Source organism: Mchenga conophoros, linkage group LG8 (assembly GCF_057382185.1).
Source record: "Mchenga conophoros isolate Kocher_MC1m ecotype Shallow Benthic linkage group LG8, M_conophoros_male_GT1.1, whole genome shotgun sequence".
Classification (NCBI taxonomy): domain Eukaryota; kingdom Metazoa; phylum Chordata; class Actinopteri; order Cichliformes; family Cichlidae; genus Mchenga; species Mchenga conophoros.
Window position 1 is genome coordinate 20,375,315 of NC_140533.1, and position 27,646 is coordinate 20,402,960.

The 27,646-nt window shown below is 37.6% G+C and overlaps 1 protein-coding gene across 1 annotated transcript; it reads right to left on the minus strand.

Moving 5' to 3' along the window:
- Positions 1-3,383: 3,383 nt before the first annotated feature.
- On the minus strand, positions 3,384-27,618 carry LOC146568659 (poly(ADP-ribose) glycohydrolase). Its single transcript, XM_085284844.1, has 17 exons — positions 27,086-27,618; positions 26,908-26,996; positions 26,063-26,811; positions 25,666-25,788; positions 24,147-24,233; positions 23,829-23,903; positions 20,125-20,217; positions 19,391-19,545; positions 16,451-16,530; positions 16,305-16,365; positions 16,110-16,185; positions 14,838-14,985; positions 10,439-10,517; positions 9,553-9,661; positions 6,813-6,918; positions 5,507-5,635; positions 3,384-4,202 (listed from the first exon to the last, which is right to left on the minus strand). The coding sequence occupies exons 1-17, from the start codon at positions 27,196-27,198 to the stop codon at positions 4,027-4,029; spliced, it is 2,448 nt and encodes an 815-aa protein (XP_085140970.1). The 5' UTR covers positions 27,199-27,618; the 3' UTR covers positions 3,384-4,026.
- Between the last annotated feature and the right edge of the window lie 28 nt (positions 27,619-27,646).

A 27,646-nucleotide genomic window follows, 5' to 3' on the forward strand; every position in this document is an offset into this window, starting at 1 on the left:
ACAAGCCACAGCTCCCAGGGTTTCATCAAACATATCAATATTCAGCTGATAATACCTTTAATCTGTGGCCAAGAAAACCTTGCATAACTCCTCAAAATGCTACAGGGAGTTTCCACTAATGATCAAAAATGATGAGGAAATATGAAGTAAATAGCTTATAATTAATTTTAATAGGCCTCCCAATTTATAATACAGCACCCTACATTATCCAAGCTGACCCCCTTGGATGGAAACAAAACACAAGTGGATGTTTTTTTATTTTTCAAACTTCAAAACGAATTTATTAATGGGCTGTTTAATGTGTTGTCTTTGTTGTCTGGGCTGCATTGATGATTCGGTCATAATCATCAAATAAGATGGCTTTACATTAGTACGCCATGTAGTCTATTTTTACAGTGCATGTGTAATTATTTCTGCTAACTCGCCTTATTTAACATATGAAACATAAACTTAAATTTGAGTTTGTTTTATTATCATACTGCTGATAATTTCCTCCTAATGATGCAAACAAGCCCCATCCAACCATTCACGTACACAGTTCCACAAGTGCCTTTTGTGATGCCTACGCACATTTAATGTCACAATCACATTGTGATGGATGTATCGGGTCAACTCGGGGTTCAGTACCTTACCCAAAGATACTTCAACATGTACACTAGAGGAGACAGGGATCAAACCACCAACCTTAATAGGTGACATGATTTAACTCCTGAGCCACATCTGCCTTAATTAATAAACATAATAACCATCCACCCATCCATTCATTCACTTCTTATCCCGTTCAGCCACCACTGGACAGGTGGTCAGGATATGGTAGACGATTCTCGAGGACAGCTTTTTCAATGATAAACTTCCTGAGTACCGCACTTGGAGCCTAGCGCAAAGCCTGGAAAAAACGTACACTGCTGGAAACTTTGTTAATAATTACTTTGTTAACAGTGCAGTCACCATGGGGAAAAATACCCCAAGTGGCACAGGAAACCTTTTTCCAAAGTCCAAATTTATTTACTCAAAAAGCTTTTTTAATAGTCTAGTGGTTTTTATTTGGATCAGCCTGCTACAAAAGAATCACCTTTTACTCCAATGCCAACTTTTGTTTCTCTTTGAAGCACTAAAGGGGCCGATCTTTTGTAATTTAGCTTTAGAGATGTGTACATTTGTCTGCACTAAATTTCATCACAATCCATTTACAATTTTTTTTTAGAATTTAGCATTAAAGCAAAAGTGGGTTCCCATATTAGTTAGGATTAATCACTGAATTTATGTACACAGTGTCTTGCTCGATGTCTAAAACAGCAAAAGATATTCTACATACTATAAAATAAATAACCAGTGGAAGCAAGCTGAAGAGCTAACAGAATATAAGCATACACAACAGAAAATTACTTTAAAGGACCCACTCCATACTGAGATCAATCTCGAAACTCCATTATTAATAGGACTTTTCATTACCAGACTGCATTACAGAGATGTTTAGAAGACTAAACACAGGGCATGTTTGTGACTTTCTGACAGATGGCAGGCTAAAGGTCGAAAACACACATGAGGCTCACTGTAGAGGGATCAGTCCAGTAGGATACCCCTGTGTGTCTATGGTGGAACCCCTCAGGAGAGATGCCACCAAAGGCTTTTTTGAAGCCAGCAAGGTACAAAGAGAGACCCCCTGCTTCAGGCCCTGATTCTATAAAGGCAGACAGCACCAAGCTTAGAGGCACCTACATATCTCTCATTTACTTACAAGCTCCCATGAATCCATTCAGCAAACAAAACTAAATTAACATTCAACAAAAAAAAATATCATATAGTACTGTGCAAAATTCTTGAGCAGATTGTAATTTATGTTTTACTTACAAATGAGTCAGGCTTTCTTGGGACATTTGCTGCTTTTTCACTCATTTTCAGTGCAGTCTTTGTACCTGACAATTTTCAGAAGAATTTATTTTCATTTATTGAACAACTTGGCAATCATCTATACATCCTTGAAGCTGAAAAAGACACCTAACTCAAGGGATAAACCAGTGTTGTGTCTCCACACAACAGACAACTTAGCAAAGAACCAATTTTATATTGTACTGAATCCTCAGTAGAGCTTTGTTACTAGCAACGTGTCACAAAAAACACAATTTGTTGCCCTTTCTTTTGTTGACTTTATTAAAAATGCCAGTTGTAAATGAGTATTTAGCCCCAAATAGCTATTAACAGAAATATTGCAATGTTTGCAAAGGTAATTTTGAGGTTTTGAGGATCTTGTCAAACTCAATGGAATTGTAAATACTGAAAGGTACCATTAGATTTTGATCCACCATGCATCTCCAGCACACTCCCAATGCGGTTTAAGCATACCTGGACAGAAAACACTGGAACACTATCAGTCATGAATTAGTCTCCTTAAAGCCTGGTACTCAGCATTATTGAATCAGTGTGGGGTCATTTTGAAGAGAACAGAACTAAAGCCAGCCAACAAGCAAAGAAGAGCCATAAATGTGGTTCAATAAGACTGGAGAACTATTCCTGAAGACTACTTTTCTAAAAGGGTTCAGGCTGATTTTGAAAAATAAGGTGGTCCTACCAAATATTGCCTTTCAAACTCACTTTTCCTAGCAAAATAAAGAAATGACAGGGGGCTCTAGATTTTTGCACAATAGTGCATATAGACCTCTGCAGACTGGCCAATCTATAAATTGAAAGATAACAACTTTTGCGTTTGAATAAATGATGGTCAAATGTGAAATAAAACATCATCTATTTCATTGAAGTACACAATTACAGCTTGAGCCCATGCTTTAGTTACCATTAAAGGATAAAACTGTATCAATGTCAGACTGCTAATGGTGTTAATCAGCTTTTATTTAACACAAATTGGCTTAAATACATAATTGTAATAAAGACCCATGGAAATCCATGAAAGCTAAACACATTGTGCCAAAGATCTACCTGCAGAAACTTCGGTCAGCCAGCTTCTTGACGCAAAAGAAGCTGCATTTTGTATAACAGGCAGACGAATCACACAGATTCCCACTACCTGACTCCCAGATCTGACTGGATGCTCTATGATCTACTCTTCACTTAATGAGGTGTCATGTGCAGTTTATATAAAAGGTGTGACCTTATTAAACTGTGAAGGAAAGGATGAAGCAATAGTTGGGGACAGATAAATGGTAAGGCTGTGTAGAAAGTCATTTTGCTATAACATCTGTGGGACAAGGAACCATCATTCATCAAGTCAGAGATGAGATTTGTGGCTCAATTTAAATTGTGCTGTTGATTTTTAATGTAACCTTTTATAATTCTTTGAAAAACAAAATTTGCCAAGAATATTTATTTTAATTCTAGTGATGTTATATAAAAATTAAAAAGGCAAAGAAAACTGTTTTACATTGAAATGAATGGAAGACGCAAACACTTATTTTTTAATATCTTAATTGCAATCACAAACAGAGAAACACCCACAACAATGTAATCTGAATGGATCCATTTTCAATGCCTGCAAATAAATAAACACAGAAGTTAAGCGATTATTGCTGAGAAATAGGCTGCTCTTTAAATCAAACCACTTTTCTGGGACCGCAAGCTTTCCAACACACAATTCTTATTACTCTTTTCCTCTAACTTGATTTCTGACAGCCAATTCAATTAGGCTGGATATGTGCTGGTGTAAAAAATAGGCAACATGACAAACTGAGAAGATGGATGGCAACCTTTGCTTCACCATTAAAATCACAATCGCGTCACACTGAAGCTCAATCTACTGCAGTATTACCAGCTACAGCCAAATGAACACATCTTGGAGTACAGTGCCAGACGCGGCCATAACTAACCACCCCCTGCCTTTTTTAAAGAGTATGCATGCTAGACCTTCATTATCATTTTTATCAGCCTGTGGTTAAAACCACATCTGGTACATCCACCATCATATGAACAAAAGAAAATAGATTTTGTTAAAAAAGCAAAGGAACTGAAAATATTTTATTCATTTAATGTTCATTTTTTAAAGGCAAATCACGGTGACTCATCAGCCACCTAACCTTAATGGCAGTCAGTGGGTGCGTGTTGTCTGGCTGAACCCATGTTGGAGTCATCAGGCGCCAGGGAGGAGTTGACCTGCTGGTAGATGAAGGAATAGAGGCTGACGTCAGGGCGTCGACCAAGGCAGTTCTTGCACTCTGAGCTGTAATACTGCCCCAAGAGATCATACGCCTTTCCTGTAACAAGACAAGGAGATATTGTCTAATCTTCATATTAGACTGAAATATAGGATGGAAATTTCATGGTTCATGAGATCATATTATTTTCCAAAACTCATAACAAAAAATAATTGGATTATTACAGCTGGTAAAAATAATAAAAATTTTCTAAGTAAATATGTTTCGAAAGGTGCTATTGTAATGAAATTCTCACCAGATGTCGGCAACAACCCATCCAATCCAGACATTCAAAGAAATCAAACCATAGATGTAACATAATTATGTTACATAATGAAGTGACACGAGAAAAAGTATCGAACATGCAAAAGCCTGATCGTGATGACAGCTTGTCATGCCACGGCCATTCTTTCACACAGTCTTCAACTCCTGAAGGTTTTGTGGGCCCCTTCTATGAACTCTGAGCTTTAGTGCTTTCCATAGAGCTTTATGTGCTTTCTCCAAAACCAACTGAAAGTTTCCTTGGATGTTTCCATTGTCTTTTGGTAGATGGCAACAGATTTTTAGCAAAAATATCCCCAGTTTTTCCATTCATCCTTCCTTTTTGTAGCTCTCCACAAGTCAGTCAACTCCATTGTTCCTGAACAATTCTTCTGATAATTATTTTCACTCCTCTGTCTGAAATCTTGTGGGGAGCACCTGGTCATGGCCAGTTTATGATGAAATTATCTTCTTTCCACTTCTGGATTGTGGCCCCAACAGTGTTCACTGGAAAATTCAGTAGCTTAAAAATTCTTCGGTAACCAATGTCATGAGTATGTTTTACAACAATAAGGCTGCAAAGGTCTTGATAAAGCGCACTGATTTTACCCATCATGAAATGTTTCTTGTGTGACACCATGGTAACGAGATACCTTTTTATAGGCCATCGGTTGGGAACCAAACCAGTTGATATTAATTTGCACAAAGTGGCAGGATTGCTTTCTGATTACTGATAGATGTCAGCTGGTGTCCTCTCTTCCCATGCCTTTTCGCACCTCCCTTTCTTCACGTGTTCAGTACCATTTCTGTGTCACTTCTCATTGTTACATATAATTTATGGACATCTATGGTTTGATTTCTTTGCATGTATGGACTGGATTGGTTATTACAGACATCTGGTGAGAATTTAATGTCAATAGCACCTTTAAAACTTATATTACTTATATTTACTTAGAAAATTGGTGGCGTGTTCAATACATATTATCTGTATTTACTTTATTTCTTTAATTGCATCTTTGACAATTTAAAAATGTTGAATGTAAAAGTGCAAAAAGTTTCATAAAAACAAGAAGCTGGCATGATGCCTGGGCTGTTCCCCTTACCAACACTGATATTTTTCTGAATGAGGAAAGAGTGCATGTTGTGGACATCTGTCATGAGCTGGCTGTCACCAAAGGTGAAGTAGGCTACGTCTCGGCCCGCCTCAGCAGCTGCCAGCATCTGGAGCAGAGCTGGAGGAAAAGAAGGCAGTGATGAGCCTCAATAGTGTATGTGACACAAAATATGTTTCAATGCAGTATATCAACTAAACTGGACTTTAAAAAAAATGTTATTTATAGTTCGAAAGGAAAATAACTGAGTATTCAAGTATATTAAGGATTCAAGCAAATGCTTGAAAGGAAAATATAGAAGCTAAAAACAATTTGAACATTCTTTTGAAGAGTTTTCCACACACGTTCATAGATTCAGTTGCAAAAACAAAACAAAGACAAATAAAACAGAGGTCTGAAAAGTCATCCAATAGCTTTTGTTTAAAACTGAGAAGTATCAGCTTCTGTAGCCTACAGCAAAAGGTAAGTTATCTGGGGAACTGGTCTCACCCCTACTGAGTATGCTGGATTAGTTACAAAGGGAGTCCAGGTCTGGCCCCGGTGAGCTGTGAATATTTTAAGAGACCGGAAATGTGTCTACTGATTAATGAATGTTAGTACACTGCCAAGTTAATGAGCAAAACTGAATCAACATTTTCACAGGATTTCTGAGCTGAATCTCTTCATTTCAGCTGTTTCTCTCCCCTTCTCCTTTCAACTCTTTCCTCAAAAATTATCCGGCAATTAAAAAAAAGGGGGTCTATGCGATGCTACAGACAATAAATCGAGGCAGAGAACAGCATCTGAATTACAGAGCTCTTCCCTGGAGGCACATCATTAAGCAGACAGTAGTGATAGTGCCTATAACGGACTGTACCTTGCTACAGCTAATTAATAAATGGATGGATGTATACTTTGTAAGCACAAGGTCTCCAAGTCAGATAGTAAGTGAGAAGCAGAGCTATTACTGCAAATTGTTGGCAAAAAGGAGCTCCCTTTGCTGTGACAGTGATACAAGGCACAGACAGAAAGCTGCAACAGATTGATGGACTCAAGCAGGCGATCAATTTCTCTATTAATGAAACATATTAACTTTGTCATTTGATCAATAGAAGGAAGCCAACGAACAGGCCTTAAGTAAATGAACGCATTCCCAGAAGACAAATGGAGCTCACACTGATCTGCTGGAGCTTTTCTATCTAAAATACATTCTGTTATATCGAGGAAGAGACTCCAATTAGACTGCCAAGTGCACAAAGATTACAGGAGCCCATTTCGCCACGAGATCCTCTGACGGCAGTGTTACGTCAGTGCTTACCTTTCAGACGTGTGTCACCTCCGAAAACCCCACAGCCCCAGTTTCCTGTCGCAACTGCTGAAAGGTTCTGACTTTTTTCTTCAGGGCATGCAAAGCCACAGTAAGCCTACACAAAGACAGCAGAAAATTAGAAATGCAATCATTTAATGTAATTATATTGTAAGCAACACGAAAGGACGGATTCATTTTGCCTTGTATCAATGGTTCAGGCTGCTGATGGTGGTCCTGTAATTTATGGGGGGTATTTTTTGGCCCCAAATGAGCATTGCTTCAACACCACAGCCTACCTCAGTGTTTCTGGATTGCAGTGGCAGGATGTGGTTTGTGGCTTGGCTGTAGGGTTCAATACTGAGTACATGTCCATCCATTTCTGATCACAGTATACACATCTTTTGATAGCTTCTTCCAGCAGGATAACATGCCATGTAAAGAAGCTCAAATAATCTCAAACTGGTCTCTTGAACATGACCATGAGTTCACTGTTCTTCAAAATCCACAGTCACCAGATCCTAGTCCGAAAGGGCAACATTGGGATTTGATTAAATGGGATCTTAACATCACGGATGTACAGCTAAAAAATAAACAGCAACTTTGTGATACTATTGTGTCAACATGGACCAAAGTCTCTGATAAATTTTTCCACAACCTTGTTGAATCTATGCCATGGCCAACTGAGGCAGTTAAACCCAGTACAAGCATGGTACACCTAACGAAGTGGTAAAATAGTGTAATTGTCCAGCTGTGATGTAAGTGAAATGGTTTGACTACAAAAAGTAATTGAATATTTGTTTTGTAATAACAATCATGCTGCTGACAGGCCATGAAAAATAAGGTTTGGTTGACTAGGCTGAACATGTCTTTTTAACACGATGTCATTTAGCATCATTGTTCCACTTCATGGCTATTCACTCAATGTTATCGATTCGTTTGACTAAACCCATGTGTTATAACCAAAAACATATGAAATCACATGTTGGGTGGGTTGTAAGTGACATGGCAAATTATTTGCAAAAGGTTGTTACATGAGATATCTGCAGGGGACTCTTAACATTAATGATGTATACTGAAAACGAATTGTAAGTGCCCGTCCTCCAACTGACCAGTCATAAATTCTTCCTGTGAAAGGGCAGATATGACAGTTAACTGAACAATAGTCGAACTGGGATTGATCTTCATGTTGGTCCATTTTTTAAATCCTTGTCAGAGCTGTCAAACCCCTCCATGATTTCTGACAGCAGACCTGACAACATCAACATCTTGATTTTCTATTACAAATAGATATGACAACCATGGGAAGATTACACATAACAAAGGACTTTTGTTTTTGTTTTTTGTGTCTTTAACATGATGCAAATGTGCTAACGGTGATTAATTGCACTAAGGTTAATTATGCTTATTAGAATTCATGCTGGGCCTAATGGACAGTGTAATGAATATGATTATGTTTATTCTTTACAAATACAGCAATCTATCAGTACGTATTACATGCATATGGCACGTCATAATTCATCTATTTAGCCTGAGAAAAGTAAACACAAGTCAATATCAACTCAGGTGACATTTGTGATGAGACTTTTTTTCCCCATTCGCAACCAAATGGCTTCAGACCATTAAAACAATGCAAATCAAAATTCTAAAATGAAATTACTTCAGTGGCAGTGATAGAAGTTCCCTACAGATTCACCATCATGAATACAAATTTGTAAAAAATTAACCGAGAATTTAGAAATTAAGAGTAGATTTTTTTAAAACCTAGCTGCTCTATAGTGTAGTGGTTAACAAAGTCACTTGGCAGGCTAGGCTGCTACACATATCCCTCTGCATGCAGTGTAAAAATTTGCCAAATCAAAACGTACAGTGCTGCCCTTAAAAAGGGGGGGGGAAAAGTATATTTTCAGCAGCACTCACTATGTATGACAATTTTCTTTTTTTTCTATCTAAACAGGTGTGAAGCATAAGACAAATTATAGACTGGATATAAAAGATGGCTGCACCTACTATGACATAACCAACTGGTTTGTGGATTACATCTGTGAAGTTTAGTTATCTGTTGTTTAGCTATTGTTTTAACTGCATCTGGGTATTGCAGTGGCTTGGCTGTGGGGTTCTATGTGTTTCAATTCAATTGATTTCAGTTCATATAGTGTCAAATTCCAGCAACAGTAAACTCAAGAATTGGAGGGAGGGGTGGAGCAGGCACACCTGATAATTATTCTCTCTCCTCATGTAGCCGGTGCAGGGCCAGAGGAGATGACAGAGATGAAGCACAAAGTCATTAACGCTTACCGGAGTGAATCTACTACAAGGATAGAACTGGCGAGTTAACAGTCAGCACACAATAGGTATGAAGGTGCAGCCATTATTCACTATGATAATAAATGGGATGTTAATACTGGCTAATATGAGACAGCCTTACAACAAAACCAACCTGGCATGCAAAGAGACCACATCCCTTATTATACTAAATTTAGGCCTTTAAAGATGTGTGCTATGGTAAAATTCTTCATAGAAAGTTGTAAACATAATTCTTTCTGCTGCAAAGCTGTCCATGAAGTCTGTGAGGACTCACTCACTTTTGGAGCTAGCTATAAGTGACCACACCGAACTCCCGAGATTTATGGTCCTAATTTCAACAATTTTGGGCAAATACTTTACTCAACTCATCGTAACATACAGAGCGAAGAAAAACAACTGCAAAAAATAACACAAAATAAGGAGTGAAACAAAAGTAAAAGACAACCTTGTTAAGTTCTCGGTTGAGTCGATCTGGTTGAAATTGTTCAAGAAAGTTCCTGAACTGCAGCGCATCGATGGCCACAATCGTAGTGCATCTTCTCTGCCAGCCATCACTGAAAATGAAATAAAAATTCAATCAAAGAAATGGTTTTGAAATGTTTTAGTGGAACAAAATGCTGCCCTGAGTCAGAAAAGACAAGGCAATCCATCCATTGTGAGATTTAAAGTTAAAGGAAAACGTATGTGTACTAAATATGGTAACCTTTCTAAATGGGATCTCAGAGTGGGGCCAGCTGGCCAGTGGAAACCTTGGTTGAGTTTGTGTGTGGCTTGCATGCATTTCAAGGAAAGAATCTACCACTGCATGTTTCCTTCAGTAACTCCTTTAATAATTGCAGCTTAAATTCCATAGCTACCACATCACTATTTAATGAGAAATATATAAATTTTTCTTTCAGATTCACAAAATTCTGTCTGGACTCTGAAAGTAATTAGTAATTGTGAATTTCTATGTATGTAGATGGCAACAGATTTGCAATATCTGCTGATTTATCAGAGTGAATGGCCATATTATCACAAACAGATTGCTTGTAACTGGCAACTTGGTCTCAGCCTGATAAAAAACTGATTCCATCTCATTTGGGTTTTATGGCTGTGTTGACATAGCAACTATTTCAGAAGCAACAATTTCACAGGTTCATTGCACACGCTGGCAGTAATTTTGGTCATGCTACAGTTTGACTAGTGTGACTATTTTACAAGATATTTCTAGACCAAGGTGGTGAAAAAGACAAGCTAATCAATGTAAGGAGATCTAACAAAGTTACAACAGTTTTTATTTATTATTTTAAAATGTTAAAGGTCTTAAACCAAGTAAAATTACCAGATACCTTGGAGTTGTGTCCAAACGGCTGCCACCCCACTGGTAGGTCTGTGCATATCCTGTGTATTTACTGTACTGCTGCGTTCCTAATAACAAACAGGAACTTCAGGCACACTTAAGCAGGCAACATATAAACATATAAATCTCAATTTTATTTACACATACTTAGAATTAAAGATTATTTATCTTTCTCTTCATGATTCAAAACTAATATGTGGGTTAGTTTATTGTGTTAACATACAGAATAACAAATCTTTGATAGGTAAAAGCAATGACATTTAAAAACTCTGTTAGGGCTCCCACCTAAATGCTATCAGTAGTTGAAACCCCATGTTACTATACTTTAGTGTAACACAAACAACTGGCTCCTAAACCCAGCTCAATGCTTAAAACCACAAGGAAAATTAATATTGTTAAAACAAGTCATGCACACAGAAAAAGAAAACAAATTATTACTAATTTTTTGCACTAAATACTTTTTAGGGGGTTAAAAGTGATCGAAGAGCATCCGATTGCTGAAAAACAGAAGGTCAAGTTGTTACCCCTCTTGAAATGATGCAAGCAGCAATGACTGACCACCAGCACACAGCGAAGCACTCAACACCCGTAAAGAGGGAGCAGAGGGGGGTAGACAACAGGACAGTCAATATAATTGGGCCACAGATTAACTTCCCATTCATTAACACTCATTAGTACCTAGCTGTTGAGAGCACTTGCAGAGATGCTTCATGCTGCAAGGTGAATAAACCAAGCGATTAGTAGAGAAGCCTTGGTCAGCAGCTATTATTAGTAACACATGGGGGAATCTCTAGGGTGCACTCCACTTGACAGACACATCATTAATAATTAACCAGCCTCTATTTTTTTAAATAAGCAAAATGAGTAAGACAATGACATACCTCGTGTAGTTTAACAGCGCTAGAAAATAAACCTTCTACATGACTTATGTGCCCATATGAAGTTTTTTGAGCTTCAGTGCCATTGGCACATTTGAAATTAGAGATGCATACTTTGGGTCAAAAGGTCTGCAAAAGACTGAGGTACATGCAAAGGTACTTTTCAGTCACGCTATTGATGGCAAACACATGTCAACTTGCACCCAGCACTATAACTGAATAAAAAAACCCATAAAGCTACTACTTAATAAATACTTTCGTGATGTTGATATCTAATCTAAAGATGGGATATTACAGCTGTTGTACTAGATGGTTTTGTGTGCATACACTATGCATACACCTGACCTTTACTGGTTTTCCAAATAAGATTTCTTTTCTCAAACATTTTTGCATTTGAATGGCACATTCTTCAGGAGCAAAACAGATTACGCTTTTGCTTTCTATTCAACCCATTTGCCATTTAAAAATTTATTCTAGTAAGAATTGAAGAGGATCGATCTTGGCTAGAAGAAGATATGTCTGTTCCTTAGAAATTATTTATAAATGAACAGGTCGTATTAAAAAACAGCGGGTGTAATTCACTGAAGGTCGTCCCATTCATGTGTAAATGCATCAAAACAAATTGTCTCACATTCTTGTGGAAGACCAGACACTAGAAAGTCAGCAGTGTATCTCATTTTAACAAGTTTTACTTCTGCATTTGAACGAAAGAGGATAGCACATGGGTAAAATATAGCTTTAATTATGTTCAAATTGTAGATGCTGTAAAAAAAAAAAAAAATACTGTGAAAAAATAAAAATGAAAAATCCCTATGACTGTCTCCTGCATGCACCGAGCATGAACCACATTTTCTGGTCAGCACCACCATTCATATGGTTCATATGAGTTCTCCTTGATACTATTTATACTTGTGACCGCCCCACTGGCAGCCAGATATCTAGCAATCAAGGAAAATTCAATTAGGATAAGGCACTTTTGCAAATTTCAGTGCAGGAGTACGATCCATTAGCTTCAGTACTGTATGCCAAAATGTATCACAAGGGAACATGATTTACCACATGACCACATTGCAGCAAAGGCTTGGACTTTTACCGTGGAGGACAAGAGATACAGCCCGGGTTTAATAAAGATGATGGAATGGAAGAGTCCATTAGTAGAGCAGGTCTGAGTCAGGTCTTCCAGCTATAATTAATTCTGGGCCCAAGTAATAAAGTTAAGTGGCATAAGCAGAGACGCGGGAAAGGCGGCCAGCAAGAAGTCTCAAGGTGACTCTATGAGAGCGAGAAACTCTTATGCTGCAGTATGACTGGTGCCTCTAGGACCTCACTTCCTGTTCTTACCCAATGCACGTGCTATGTAAGGAGGACGTTTAATTTAAGATGTTTCTATTTAAACATGATATAATGTAATCCATGATGTTTGTTGTCCCTTAAGGGTATCGAAATGAGTTGTGGATTAACCAAAACATTGCAATCAATGCAAAACAACAAGCTGAAATAGGCAAAAACATAGTAGATATTTGGAGTACTTCATAGTGATTTTACTCAGCATGATTTCAAAAATGTGTAATATGTGGCCTGTGCAGACACCTGGATTAATTACAGCAGCTTATATGTTCTATCAGTTATACAAAATAAAATAACTCAAATAAATGGTGCATAAATAAGTCCGGTGGGGCCAAAGAGAGATAGATCTGGTTAATTTAAATTTTTTTTAATACACATATACATCAATGGTACACAGTCAAGTCCATAAGTATTTAGACAAGGACAAATTGTTTTGTTTTTGTCAAATCAAAAATTCAAGCTGTGAATAAAGTGCAGACTTTTAGCTTTAATTCTAATAGTTTAACAAAAGAATTGCATTAACTGCAAAGGAATTATTTACATTACATACCTCTGACATCTGCCAGAGGCTCAAAAGTACCGTAATTCCCGGACTACAGAGCGCACCTGATTAAAAGCCACATGCTCTAATTTTAGAAAGAAAATCAATTTTGTACTTGTACAGGCCGCACCGGATTTTAAGCCGTATGCGTTTCACTCGTAATATGAGATATTTACACAGAAATACTACATGTGAGGATTTTTAACATTTAATTCAATCCGTAAGGTAACATAAACATGGTAACATAAACGTTATGGTAACATACAAAAATACATACTGCAAATGCTTTTTTTCCCTCGAACAGCGCCTGTAACACGGCTACCTTTAAGTATACGTACGTATCGGTAACACACAAATTACCTTGCTTATGGTTTTTTTACGGAACAGTGCACAAACAACATTACAACGTCTCTTAACAACCGCTAAAAATATATACTGTATATATACTACTTATCAATTTTATTGGTCTACTGTTACCAGGCAAAATGTTTTTGGCCGCATGAAAAAAAAATGCATTAGCCGCACGTCAGTATAAGCCACAGTGTTCACAGTGTGGGGAAAAAGTAGCGGCTTATGACCTGAAAACTACGGTAAATGGACTAAACTAACAGAATTTTAAATACTGTCTTTAATACTTGGATGAAAATAATTTTCTGTCAATGACTACCTGAAGTTAGAGCGCATGAACATCACCACATGCTGTTTCTTCCTTGAGATGGTCTGCCAAATCTTTGCCCTAACGTACTTAAGTTGATGATTGTTTCTGAGTTTCTCTGTATTCACTTTAAAGCTTTTAATAACTGAGTAGCACACTCTATTGAGCGGAGATTAGATGACTTGGCCACTGAAGAATATCAAATTTCTTTGCCCTGAAAACTGCTTTGGTTGCTTTAGCAGTATGCTTTGGGTCACTTGCACAGTGAAACCAATTAATCTATTTCTGTTTACTTCTATCAGAAGGCACATCAACCATACTCACTAGTGTGACTTGGTTCCACTAGCGGCCTTTACTGTCACATTATATTTGAGAATTTGAGTATGGTTTGTTTATTTTGTTTGTTTTTTTTGTTAGTTTGTATCTTGGTTGGTTGTCTAAAGTCTTCATCGAACACAATCAAGCCACAAAGCAGACAGGTGCCATCAGCCTCCTGCTGGGGCTCCCTAAGGGATGCTCTTGTTACTGGGTCTACTGGCCTGTTCCAGCCGTGTTTGTGGCAAACACTCCTTTCTGAAGTATTACTCAACAGAAAGCCCCAACAGCGCAATCAGAACAGCATAGTCTGTCTCCAGAATTTACCGTGTGTACCCAATCAAAAGAAAACAGGTGACAAGGACAGATACAGAAAACAGGACAATTGCCACAAACATCCTTTAGCCCCATGCTGAGTCAGAAAGCTGTAAACTGAAGCTGTGCAATGTGTTCTCCATGCTGGGTTTGACTAGAAATCAATGCAATTTCTCTACTGTCAAATTCGAAAAAGCAAAGTAGAAGAAAAGTAGAAGAATGAGACTATGGCGTTATTGATTTGATCGGAATCATATGATTAAATTGTGAATCATTGAATAGGATTCCTTTAGTAACAACTACTGTTTAACAAGGTTAAAGAGTGTTTGTCACTTACCTGTGATAATCAGACATTCATTATGATCCAGTGCTTCAGTGAAGAGACGAGAAACAATTAGCTCGGGGTTAATAAGGAAACGTATTTCCTCTTGAACCAGACCAGACCCGGTGACACCTCCTCCCACAAACTGATTAGCAAAATCCACCTGCAAATCAAGACAGATGGTTGATGATGAAGGAAAGATTATGAAACATTATTAATACTCTTGCAGCATCTATTGTTTTGTCACATGTGAAAATGTTAGAAAATAAAAAGAAAATATCTAACTGCTAACATTCTGTCTGACGTTAAAATGGACAGCTTTGGAAACAGGAAGAAAGCACCTCATGAAATGGTCTTTGCCCTTTTTATTCAGTTTGTGACAGAATCCCTGACAAGCTGATTGGAAAGGTGCCCTAAGGTGCTGGCATTACTCAGAGATCTGTCCTCCATGCCAAAATAAACTCTTCCCAGGAGAGGCATTTAGGTATGAGGCTGCCAGTAGCAAATTTCAAATGAAGAGAGCAGTCCTACAGGTGAAAATAAACATATTTCTCCAGTCACAAATACTGCTATTTCAGTCTGTTTGTGATTCAGAACAAACGTTCATCTCATTGATTCAGCTCAGAGAGACGTGAATTGATTGTTTTAGTCAGAAAGCACCCATGTGGAACATATAATCTTACAATTTCATCTCTGACAGTTGCTCATTGGCCTGTAGACAGACCAGACCAAACCCCTCACAACCCCAGGAAGAAGCTGCAAAGGGATGAGCAGCAGTTTGAGAGCAGATCTCCCTAAACTGGTCACTCATCTCTGGGACAGCGAGCCAGCCTCCAAAGTCTGCTTTGACAGGCTGTCAACACCTCACCACAGCCCCCACCCCAACAAAGCATGGAGCATCCATCAATCCAAGTTGCAGTGTGCCCCGGAGCTTTTCATGTGTGCACATCAACTGTCAGTTTGTGGCAACTGGAGGCAAACAAAAGGTGAAAGCCAGAGCAGGCCATCCTGACAGTATACAGGAAGTATCGTCGACCCAGAGAGCACAAGAGGCTCAGAGGCCTCGACCCCAGTCCCAGCGCAAACTCCCTCCGACACATCAAATGCTCCCTCAAAGGCCTTTTCAGCAGTAGTAAGCATTCTGGGTGGAAGACTCTAGAATGAGGCGGCTCAGTAAAGGGAAAGAGGATGGGAACCAAGCACACTCCAACAAACAGCTCGTTTGGGCAAAGATTCAATGGGTTCAAGTCTCTCCAACTCGTGCATTCCTCGCATACTCTCTCTTACCTGAAGCATTCCATACCCATCATCTTCAATGGTTCCTTCACAGGTGATGTGGAGCTTCGTGAGTGGAGTCTGTGAGCTGAAACAGTTTCCAGTTTTTAATCAACATCAAGAACATGTGAACATGTATCCATGCTAGTTTCCAAACAGCCCAATGAATACATCATATAATATTATTTTGACATCATATTATTATACCTTTTCCAATTTGGTGGCTTATTCAGACTTTTTCGGGTGAATGTTACAAGACCTGTAGGCACTGCAAAAAACAAGGGAAATGTTTTATCTGGCAAGACAATTATGTGGCAGTAAATTTTTAACATGAAGAAAATGTGACCACTCACTTTTCTCAGTAACACTGTTAAAATAGCACATAAGGGTTTTCAGCTTTTCAGTCTTCTTTGCAGAGGACCCCTCAAAAAGCCTGCAGATGAGAACAAATCGTGGATTTAATTACATAACTGTTGATATTGTACATCCGGTTTTTTAAACAAAAATTAAAAGCTTACTTCTTAAGAAAGTTGGTTTAACACAGCATCCCAACCAAATGCCCAACCCTCACAATCAAAATGCCACAGCTAGGACCAAGAAAAATTGAGACACAGGATGTCCACTTTAGCCATGTGAGTTCAGTCATGCTTTAACGTTTGATATGAATTAGTTCACCTCTCACTCAGTTCCCTTTTCAGTCAGTAGCCGGTTATGTAGGAGCTCCTTCGCTGTTACGACAACGGAGTTGCCCCAGGCTTGCCATCACAGAGCAATACTCATGTGCCACTTCACAGCACTCACTCAAAAAGGGAGAGAGAGAGGGAAACAGGCCTCCCTCTTTGGGGATACATTAAGAAGCCCCGTGTCCCTTTTAAGCAACAGAGTCCTCAGGAGGCAAAAAGGCAATCCCCCTGGAATATAGCACAGATACACACAAAGCTGCTAACAGCGAGGCGCAGTGGATGGGTTTGAATACACTTTGAGCATTAAGCCCACCATCTCCCACTCAAGCACACTCTAAAAAACCCTGCAGCTCACCCCACATGCCACAATATAAAGAGAGAAATTCCAAGTGAAGGAAATGAAATAATGACAAAAGCTCAGTGCACTGAGAGCCCTTTAGGGGATGGGAAACTCATTCATTGAAGTCAGTTCCAGCACTCATTTCTCTTTGTCAGCGTGGACTCGAGAAACAATCATGCCTCATGTAGTCCCCGGGGAAAATGTCTTAGACATAAGGTAGCTACTACATAAGGCAGCCTTTTAGTAACAGATCGCCATACAGTCTTTAGGGAATACGGTATTAATATATAATTATATAACATAAATTTACCTCCAACTGATGTACAGAAGGTATGATGCAACTCAGTAAAAGGGTGTATATAGCTACATTTAGTGTAACTGCTGGGTTTCTAATAAACTTAGCTGCACTCTGTGGTAAAATAATAGATACAGTTTCAGGAAGAACATGTTGAATGGCAGAGTCAATGCTGGAAAAAAACCCTCAAAGATAATAGTGTTTATAGTCACTTTTATCTCAATGCAAATAAGAAGACTGCTTTGAGATAAAAATAAATAAATAAATTCGCAGATAATGAGTGTTTGTTTTTCCTTTAGTAACCCTCTGGGTATTCCTGTGAAATAAAAATGTATTAAGGATTTTGAATAATGAAATAAACTTAATTTTCTGTCTCATACCACATAGGATATTTAGGACACTTTTGCGCAGGAAGAAAAGGGGACGATGCTGCAGTTTCTTTGAAATTACAGCACAACCACAACATAAATGAAATTCAGATGCCAGTGAACTCCTTTACTGCCTTTTGCAAAATAGCCAACGGCCTTCTCTATTGTCACAAGCAGCCATCTGAGTCAATGTTAATCTAATTTCCTCTTCCATTTAGGTAATTACAATGTGATGCCAACAGAGATGACTCTGCAGTGAACTGCAGACTCATTTACATTACACCGCCCACACAATCTCCACAGTGAAAGTTTGCAGAATTAAGAAAACACCCTAATGTTTGTCGCATGCAGTGTTTTTGAATGGAATGCACTTGTTTTTACATTCTCATACTGGAGAAACGTTCAAGTGCAAGAGAAAGCAAACAGTAGCATCGTTCAAATTCGATGAATAAATGTAAATTTATGTTCAACGGAAAGCACCAGCACCAGTTCGTTCAGAGAAACACTCCCTTCAGGGTTGGCTCTAGCACATTTCTGTTCAACCTGTCATTTAGGTCATAGTTTGTCACTTAATCTTTGCAAGATTATTATAGTTAACTGAAACTAAAGCAAAAACTAAAAGCGGGTGTGTAAAAATTTACATAACAAAAATAAAAATAGAAACTAGACCTAATTAGAATTAATTGAATAACTTTAATGATTTTCCTAACTTAGAAAACTTAAAAAAAATGCAGGGAACATCCATATTTCTAGTATTTGTTAGTTTGGTAAAATTGTATTAACAAAGTGCCTGTTGAGGCACTGATGGGCGTGTTTATTGAGACTCTGTAAGTTGTGTTTTTATTCTCATAGCTGTACCAATTTCCTAAATCTTTCCTCTGACAAATCACCTTCAAATAATAATAATCAAAAAGACAAAAAATTAACAATGAAACCAATGAAAACTAAAATTGAATATTTTCAAACAGCAAAAACTAAACTGAAACAAGAAAATCTACTCTGGACTCTAACTGAACTAGACTGCATTAAAAACAAAAAAGAAAAAGGAAATGAAAGTTAAAATCAAAATGCAAAGAAAATGCAAAACTATGTAATATCTCTAAATTCTTGAATTGAGCTCACATACATTTTACTGATGAATTCCCATGATGCTTTTACATCTATCTCTGAAGCAAATTTTCATGAACAAACATTTCCTGAGACATCTGTGTTCACTCAGTAGAAAAAATCCATGTGAAAATGCGCCATTATCTATCTTCTTCTATGTATGAAAAAAGTTCAATGATAGGCTTGATGGATGATTTGCATTTACCAGGAGCTTGCTGCGTGGCTCAATTAGCCAACACTGATACTCCTATGTTCAAAATGTTTTACTACAGGATTCCCTTTTTGCACATCCTGGGCCCTGGTTTCCCTCAAGCCATGCTTCATACTTTCCAAGTGAAGACCTACATTGATAATCCTGACAAAGACCAGCATTATGTCATGTGACAATAAGGAAAGCATGCATAGTGAATGAAGTTAGTTGTCCCGAATACATACTTTACCGAACAACATCATATTACGTTTAGCACCATGAGTCAAAGAGTAGTACATCCCCAGATTACCTGAAAAAGTTAATGTCTGGGTAGTTGGAGTACTCGGTCTTTCTAGAGTTCCGTCGGGGGAAGGTGCAGAAGAAGGCGTTGGCGAGCAGACATGCCACCTGCTCCTGAGACATGGTGATGGAGTGGTTCATGCCTGCCTTGAGGAGGGGTATTGGCTAGAAGAGGAAAATAGGTACAACCGAGGAAGGTCAAAATAATTTGTTCTGTCAATTTATTGAATTAGACGCTGAAAAAAATCCTAATAATCTTGCACCATTATGTGCTTCCTAAATCAACCTTTAATTTAAATCAAAGTCCATACACCCTCATGTCTGGGAGATTTACAGTTATGATTTTATAAATAAATTTGTATAAGCAAGGAAGAACAATGCGGAGTTTGCTACATGAATAATGTTCCCTTACAAATCTGTTTGGCTAATGTGCCTACTTGTGAGGGACCGTTTGAGTTTTTAAATGAATCACAGTAGAAATAAAATCAATGCAGTGAAGTAATATTTAACAAGATGATAGGCTGCTTGGTCAAATTAGGGCATGAATTTTTTTCCTACTGCAAAAACACACTAACTACACGATGTAAGATCCAGATGATCAAAACATCTCATCTTATGTGTTTTGAACTCATAATTTTTACTATGATTTTACAGGATTATATGACTTTTCTGATCAATGTGCTGCAATGATCTATAATGTTAAAGACCAGTATGTCGGTCTCCATTGGTTAGCAACGGATTTACCTTGGTACAGAGCTCAGATGCTCTCAGCGCTAATTGCACCATGTCTGGCAGCAGGGACTCAAACAGATGTTCAGCAGCATCAGGCTCCAGGACCTTGGAGAGAACCAGAGATCTGTTTATATTTGTTGCTTTGCCACAAATATCAGCTGTGACATTATTAGCTGTTTCGGCTGATTAGTTTGAGACAGACAGAGAAAATCACGAGCTATGATCCATATCAAAATTTTTAGGGTGAAACAAATACTGTTGAAATATCTGCACTATAGAAAATCAAAGGGCATTCCAATCCACAATATGCAGATGTAAAACATCTATGGGAGCTCAATGACTGTTACAGCTAACTGTTCTCTTCTTATACTGATAATTAAAAAGAGAATGTGAAAGATGTGGTGACATATTATAAAAATACATCAAGTCTAAGTGGGACAGGTCATCTATGTTAATAATAATATCACCCCATAGTAGCATATCCTCCATGACTACACCACATTTATGAATCGTATAGATAACAGACATTATATATTCTTTTTTTTTTACATCCATATTGGCTACAAAATGTCAGAATGATCAATAACAGAGCAATTTCATCAAGGTTACACTTGCATGCCAACTGATTAAACAGTCTTCTTGGAAGAGATGCAAATGACCAAGTGTCTGAAATAGAAAGGACAGTGTGTTCCCAGCACATGAAGCCTTTACTGTTGATTTAGCCTTGGACATTTATATTATGGCAAAAGAAGCCTGACTAAACAGTGTTGTAAGTAATGACCTAGCTGACATCGTAAACTGCTCCTACAGGCATTATAAATTAAGGCAGCTGACGGAGGAGACAGTAGAAATAGCTGAGGCAGTATAAGCTGAACTCTTTAAATCAGAAGAAGACTTGCATCAAATCAGCTATACTAACTCTCTGTATGACCTCATACTGCTCTGTACATCGCACCGAAATGACAAAGCAATCAACCAAGACGTGGGGGTGTAAGCAGCAAGAAACCAGAGGTTTTCCCAACAGGTCTACAAATTAAAGCAATCTGCTTAACCAAGTCCACGGACATGAGACCATGTAAAAGTAAAACACACATGCTCCTAACTGTAAATACAGCACTGACTGGGCGGATGAAAGAGAACAAAACTGATGCTTTCTGTCAACAGCTGTTCACTTATTCATAAGGAATCCGTCCTCAGATGAATATTCAATGAAACTGCCTGGCCCGTCACTCCATGCTATTCAATCCCTCCTTTTTTCTGACACTCAAATCATACAATGTGGCAAGGAGCACGGGAGACGTCAGGAGGTGAAAAGCTGCGTGCATTATTCTACGCTGTTCGCTTTTCCACACAATTGGAAGTAAAGCAAACGCTTTTATTTTTAATTAAATGTCAACAAATACTAAACTCTACTTGCTCTCTTGGATCATTTACACACATGAAGACTATTGGCTTATTCCAGGGTTAATTCTGGGTTCAACTGGGAGAATTACCCTTTAGTAGAAATTAGTTCCACTGAAACTATAAAAAGCAGAAGACTGACAGTTATTTAAATTTATTGTGTCATTTGTGCATTTAAAAAACAAGCAATCTTATTTTTTCTGTTTATTATAGAATTATCATTCAATAAAATATTGTATCTAAAAGAGCTTATAGGATTAATATAAGAAACTGTGTTTCCATTAGTAGAATAACTGGAATAGCTGTCTTTTAATTCTTTACTTTTTATTCACTTGGCATCTCCTGAATTTGTAATAATAAGTAATAATAAGTCTACTGTGGCTAACTTTACTGTGTTTAAGGGGCAATTCTGTATGCAAGTTTGTGATGCTGATGGAGCTAAAGCTGAGCTCTAACAAGCAGTGATTTCGTTATCGGGAGGTGGAGCTCGGCTCTGGTGGCCTCAGCCCTTTAATAATAATGATATAAAAATCACAGATTTGTAACACATGAAAGTTCTGAGTAAATTCTATATGGCACAAAAGTAAAAGAGTTAAGTACGGTGCCCATCAGTGACACTTACGTCACTAGTTATCAGCTGGTATCAAACATAACCCTCAATTATACCAATTTTTGTTTTTACAATTTAGCAGTCAAATGTGCACACAAGCAGATGTTTGATGTCTCTATCTACACTTTACAAGGGGCCTCATCTAAAATGTGACTTTATATGAAATGTTCATTGGTAGTTGGTATTTTTTTGTATGATATAAGACAACTTTGTCATTCAAATTGACAAATGACACAATCCAAAGCCAGCTGAAACAATAATACTTAGCCTATGGCTAAAGCTTCTCAGCCTTAACATGTTGAAAATTTGCTAACAGAATTCCCTTTATAACATAAATTATATCATACATACACCATACAATTTATTTGACATCATAAGGCTGGAATAAATCAGTTTCCGAGAATGTAAACTCAACCACTTTCATTTCTGACAAGTTACTAAATGTGACCTTTTGACTAAAGACCAAATATTTTCTCGACTCCCATTTTGCCTGTAAAGGGCTGCAGGATTCTGTCCCGCTGTTAAATCCATTATTGCTCAGCAAAATAACAGAAACCCATTTGGTATAATGACATTGATGAAAAAAGGTTTACGTGTCCTTTTTCATGCGGCATAAGAGATATCGGTGAAACATATAGCTGATGCCATGTAGTACATGGTGATGTAGCAATACTTCACCGTGAAAAAAAAAGAGTATTTCTTACTCTTACGGGCTCAGTGCTACTTATATTAAACATAAAAACACAGCTATCGCTTCAAGTGGAATATTCGCATCCCCTTCATGAGGCAGATTGTAGTACAGTCCTCTGTGATTCTCTACACAGAATGACACAGAGCACATTAAGACAGATGATGGATGGGCTCCAAACAAGGCCGGAGAAGACGCTGACAACTCTGAGCAAAGACCTGTGAACCAACAGTGCTCTGGAAATTATGATGCAACTCAGGCTCATCTTTGTTTGTGCTTTTACTTAGCTTGGGACAGTACCAAAAAAATCATGTAAACAACATCTTAAAACCTGTGAAATTCTCTATAATTATGAGCAATGTTTTCACTCTCATGTCTGTAATGCTGGAAAAGGAAAGTCTGAAAAAGGGCAAAACAAATCAAATGTTTTCAAGGGGAATCTATCAAAACTTGATTTCCTTACATTAGTAAGAGAACTTTAGAATAATTTAGAATTACCTTATATTCTCCGTTAAAACAATTATCTTAAGTTTTTATAAGGTACAATTGTATCATTTTAATATCCTTTTAATGAAGTCCAGGTGTGGATGGCAAGGATTTAACCAGACAAATCTCTCTTAGTATCAATAACCTCAAACAAGTTGTGTCTGTAATGTCTTCATAGTATTTGCAATTATGGAGCTGCAAATTTGGTTATTAGTCTTATCTACTGATACTGATTCATACTGCTTTTTAATAGTGTTTTTATAGCAGAATAATTAACAGATGAACACGGTGCTTTCTGCTGGCAATTAAGCATCGTGATTGGACAGTTAATACTTAGCTACTTAATACTTTATTATACTACAGCTAATCTTTTGACATCTTTAAGATGTGCTTGTGTGTGATTACAGACCTCTGTGTCAGTATTAATTCGATGACAGCTCCAAACAAAAGATGCTTAATTCACTATATTTTCAACGCGATTAAAAAATCAACAATTATTAATCATCACACTCTGATAGCTATGCTGTTTACCTTTGTGCAATACAAATGAAGCGCTGCGAAGTCCCATTTCTTGGCATGTGATGCACTGTACTTCAACATTGCATTCTGTAATATCACAAAAATAAACATATAAGATTGATAATCAAAATTAATCTTAAACATCACTTCAAGTCACAATTACTCCATATGTATGCATCCCTGCATTTTTAAAGTGTCAGCTTACTTAAATTCTGTGACAGTATTTTGGTTTCTGGGTTAATCATGCCATCTTATGGTAGAGTCTGGTAACAACAACTGAGACATACTAGAGGAGACATACTGTCTTGCCAATGAAGGGACAAAACGTACCTTCAGCTCATGAGGATTTGTAAATGTCTTGTTTAAAGTTTCCTTGATCAGCTCCCACCGACTTTTATTCTGCAGTTCTTGTGTTTCCTGTGGAAGTATACATTTCAGGTCTGAGATTTTTTATGTATAAACAATAATACTGTGTTGTTTTGTTGTACTTCATAACTTCAGAGATGTGAGGAATCTTTACAGCTATTGTTGAAGGAATAACCCCAGCCTGGATGAATAAGCACCATACGCTTTGCTATTTTTTGACATCTTGCCAGCTATAATGTTACAAACTTAGAACTGTTCTAACTATTGCAACTAACAAGCAGGAGTTAAAGTGAGCTGGCAGGATCCAGAGCAGCATTAATGAGTTAGTGAACCACATTTTAGAGTCCATTGAATTCACAAAAATATCAAAGGAGTTGGTTTTTTTTCTGTGTTGCAGCCTGGTGCTGCTTACCTCTGATATCAGCGAGAAATTAACGCCACCCCATGGTCCCATCTGCACACTGCACACATTGTTTTTTTTTACTTCTCATTCCTGTCATGTGTTCATGTCATTAAAGCAAGTAAAGTTGCAGTTTTTGGACTTAGCAATTCATGAGCAACCATAAACAGAGTTTAAGATGCTTCATTTTTAAATGCAGCTCAACAAATATCAGCAAACATACAAACTCCCTCTGTGCAGTTTGTAACACAACCTGCATCAATTGCTCTATTTCCCTAGAAGAAGAAAAATCTTAAAGTGTGACAGCTTTACTCTCTGAAATCAAGAAAGAGGCATGAAAGAGAAGACAGGAGAGAAAGATAATACTGAGGTCAAAGGTAAGGCCTAAGCACGTGACATTTGATGAACAGTAAATTTAAAGGTTATGCATTAAATTTTAATTAATGCAAGATTTTTTTTAAATCACAAAGTACATGGAATGTTCCTGACGTTGTTTATTATTAAGTTTTTGATTTAATATAAAGAAATCTTTAAAAACTAACTGAATTATGATACCTTTATGTTATCAAAGGTTATTACAGACAGTAAACAAAGGCTAAACTGGGTAGAGTTTACAGTGATGGCCTATGTAGCACTGGTGCAGAGAAGCTTCTAGCATCCACTGTCACTGTTATGTTAGGACACTATACGAGTAAGACGTGACACTCAAAACACTATGTGATTAGTTATTTGAGCATGAAGCATCACTGCCTCATCAGATAGGACATTGCACCATGCACATTTGTCCTAAATATTCTCTTTTCCACATACTATTAATTTACTATGACTGTTTTTTACATACATCTTGTTTTTTTTACATTCATTCATCATCCATAGTTTTGCCATCTAATTATGGTTCTCTTTAGATGCTTTAAATAATTAAATAGTTGCCTTCAGTAATGTGTATCATGTGACTGCACTGATTACATAACCCACAACTTAAACAACTTAAGTAGAACTTGCGAATTTATGCCCTCAACCTGTAACTTCATGTGCATTTCTTAATTCACATCGAAAATAAGTTTTAAACACTTGAGCCTTTACCTCATCTTCTATAGGAAATAAGTTCCTGCTGGAACAAGGCATCTTGACATGTACATCATCCCAGGCATCCTGAAATCTAGTGGGATATGGAACAGGAACTTTATCCTTTTGAAGAAGATCTGTCTGTTAATGGGAATCAAAATAAATGACATTAGTATGGACATTCCACGTACACAAACCAAACAGTCTCATGATTAATAATACAAGTATGTCTACTCTATATATTCAGGATAAACACTGAGATGAAATCACAACAAAATCTCTTAAAATCACATGTGAATTTCAAATTCAATTAATATTGAATTCTTGAATTTTTAGGTTTAACATTAACTTCTTGAATTGTTAGGTATATTACTATATCTGTGCTGTCATCTGAATAGAAGAGAACTGATCAAACCCTAATCATCACGGTGTGATGGCCAGGAACATTCTTCAGTGGAGGAAGTGGTTTGCCACATTCTGGCATCCTCTTTAGCTCATTTATTGGTGTCCCGAGCCAACTGACTTCAGAAGGGTTAGGTTTATTTTCTGTATCTTGTTTCTCTGGAGACTTTTCTGACCTGCGTCGTTTCCCAGGAAAACCTGGTGATGACACCCCCGAAAAGAAGTCTGTAATTTTAGAATTGAGTTTGACTGAACCATCGGAGGTTGCTGGGCATGTGTCCATTTTTGTTGTTTCTAAATCATCATCACTTTGAAGCAATGTTGGTGTAAGATCACTCCCTGCAGAATCTTTGGCAGCTGGTGATACAGGAGGATCTTGATCTAAGTCTGCTGGAGTTAATGGCTGGGTTTCTTCATCTGTGTCAGTGACAAAAAGTATTTCAGCTTCTTTGGACTCTAAAGACTGAGCTGAGGTGCTTTGAAAACCATCATCATCCATCATTTCTTCATCATTTTGGGTTTGGCACACATCTCCTGTACTCGAGGTTTCCATTGGCTTGATCAACCATCTTTCAAGAGTATTTCTGAACTTTTGTTGCTGTGTTGGACCAATTCTTTGAAGGCGACCTTTCATTTTGACACCTCTTAAGTCACCTGCTCCACTTGTTTTTGGCCTTATTACCACCTTTCTCTCGGTTTTATTTTCCATTCTTTCTTGATCTGAAGTCGCAGCACCGACGCTCTGACTACTCGAAAGTGAGCCTGACAAATAAAACACAGAATTTTTATTTTACAAAGGGGGGATACTGCAATGTAGTAATATGCTCTGCAGGGGGGGAAATATTTTTAGACAAATACCTCCACGAGAAGATGAAGAAGACAATGGAGCACTTGTTCCCACCTTTAGTCGTTTTGCTAAAGGTTCTAAGTCTGTCAGTGCAGTCATTCTACAAAAGAATAGAACAACACATAAAACATGTCCGTGCCGTGCGGGTTCAATTTAAACTTGAAGACTGCACCGTACATGTGCACTTACAGGACAACTTGAGCTGACGCCAAAGATAAGATGCTGTTTTTTGCACAGACTTGATTCTTATACAGTCCCTTTTTCAGTAGATGAACAAATCCTAAAAAATGGTGCGCAGCCATACATAACGCAATCTCTTTTTAGAAAGTAGATGCCAGTGCTTTAGTTATGAACGTAATTACTAAATTAGCCCATTAACTTACTAGTTATCACACTAAAAATTTAATGCATGGCAATAAAGGGAAACATATGTTTGCATTTCACATTCAGCAGATAGTTGATAGGCTATCTACAAACGACTCACGCAGTCGTATCTTTTTGGTTAGCCTACGTGCTAACTATTTTTGAGCCAACAATGATCCAAAAAACTTGAGCAGCTGCTGTGTTAATCGATAGCGTTTTACTTAGAAAGAGACTCGAAGGACAGCATAGAAACTTTTCCAGCCTTTCGTTATTGTTAAACCGTAGACCCGTACTTTTTTACTTCACTGAAGCGATGCTACAGTTTATTAGCTTACTTTAAAAACAACAAACACTTCCGTGAGAGTGACGTAAGATGTCTACGAGAAA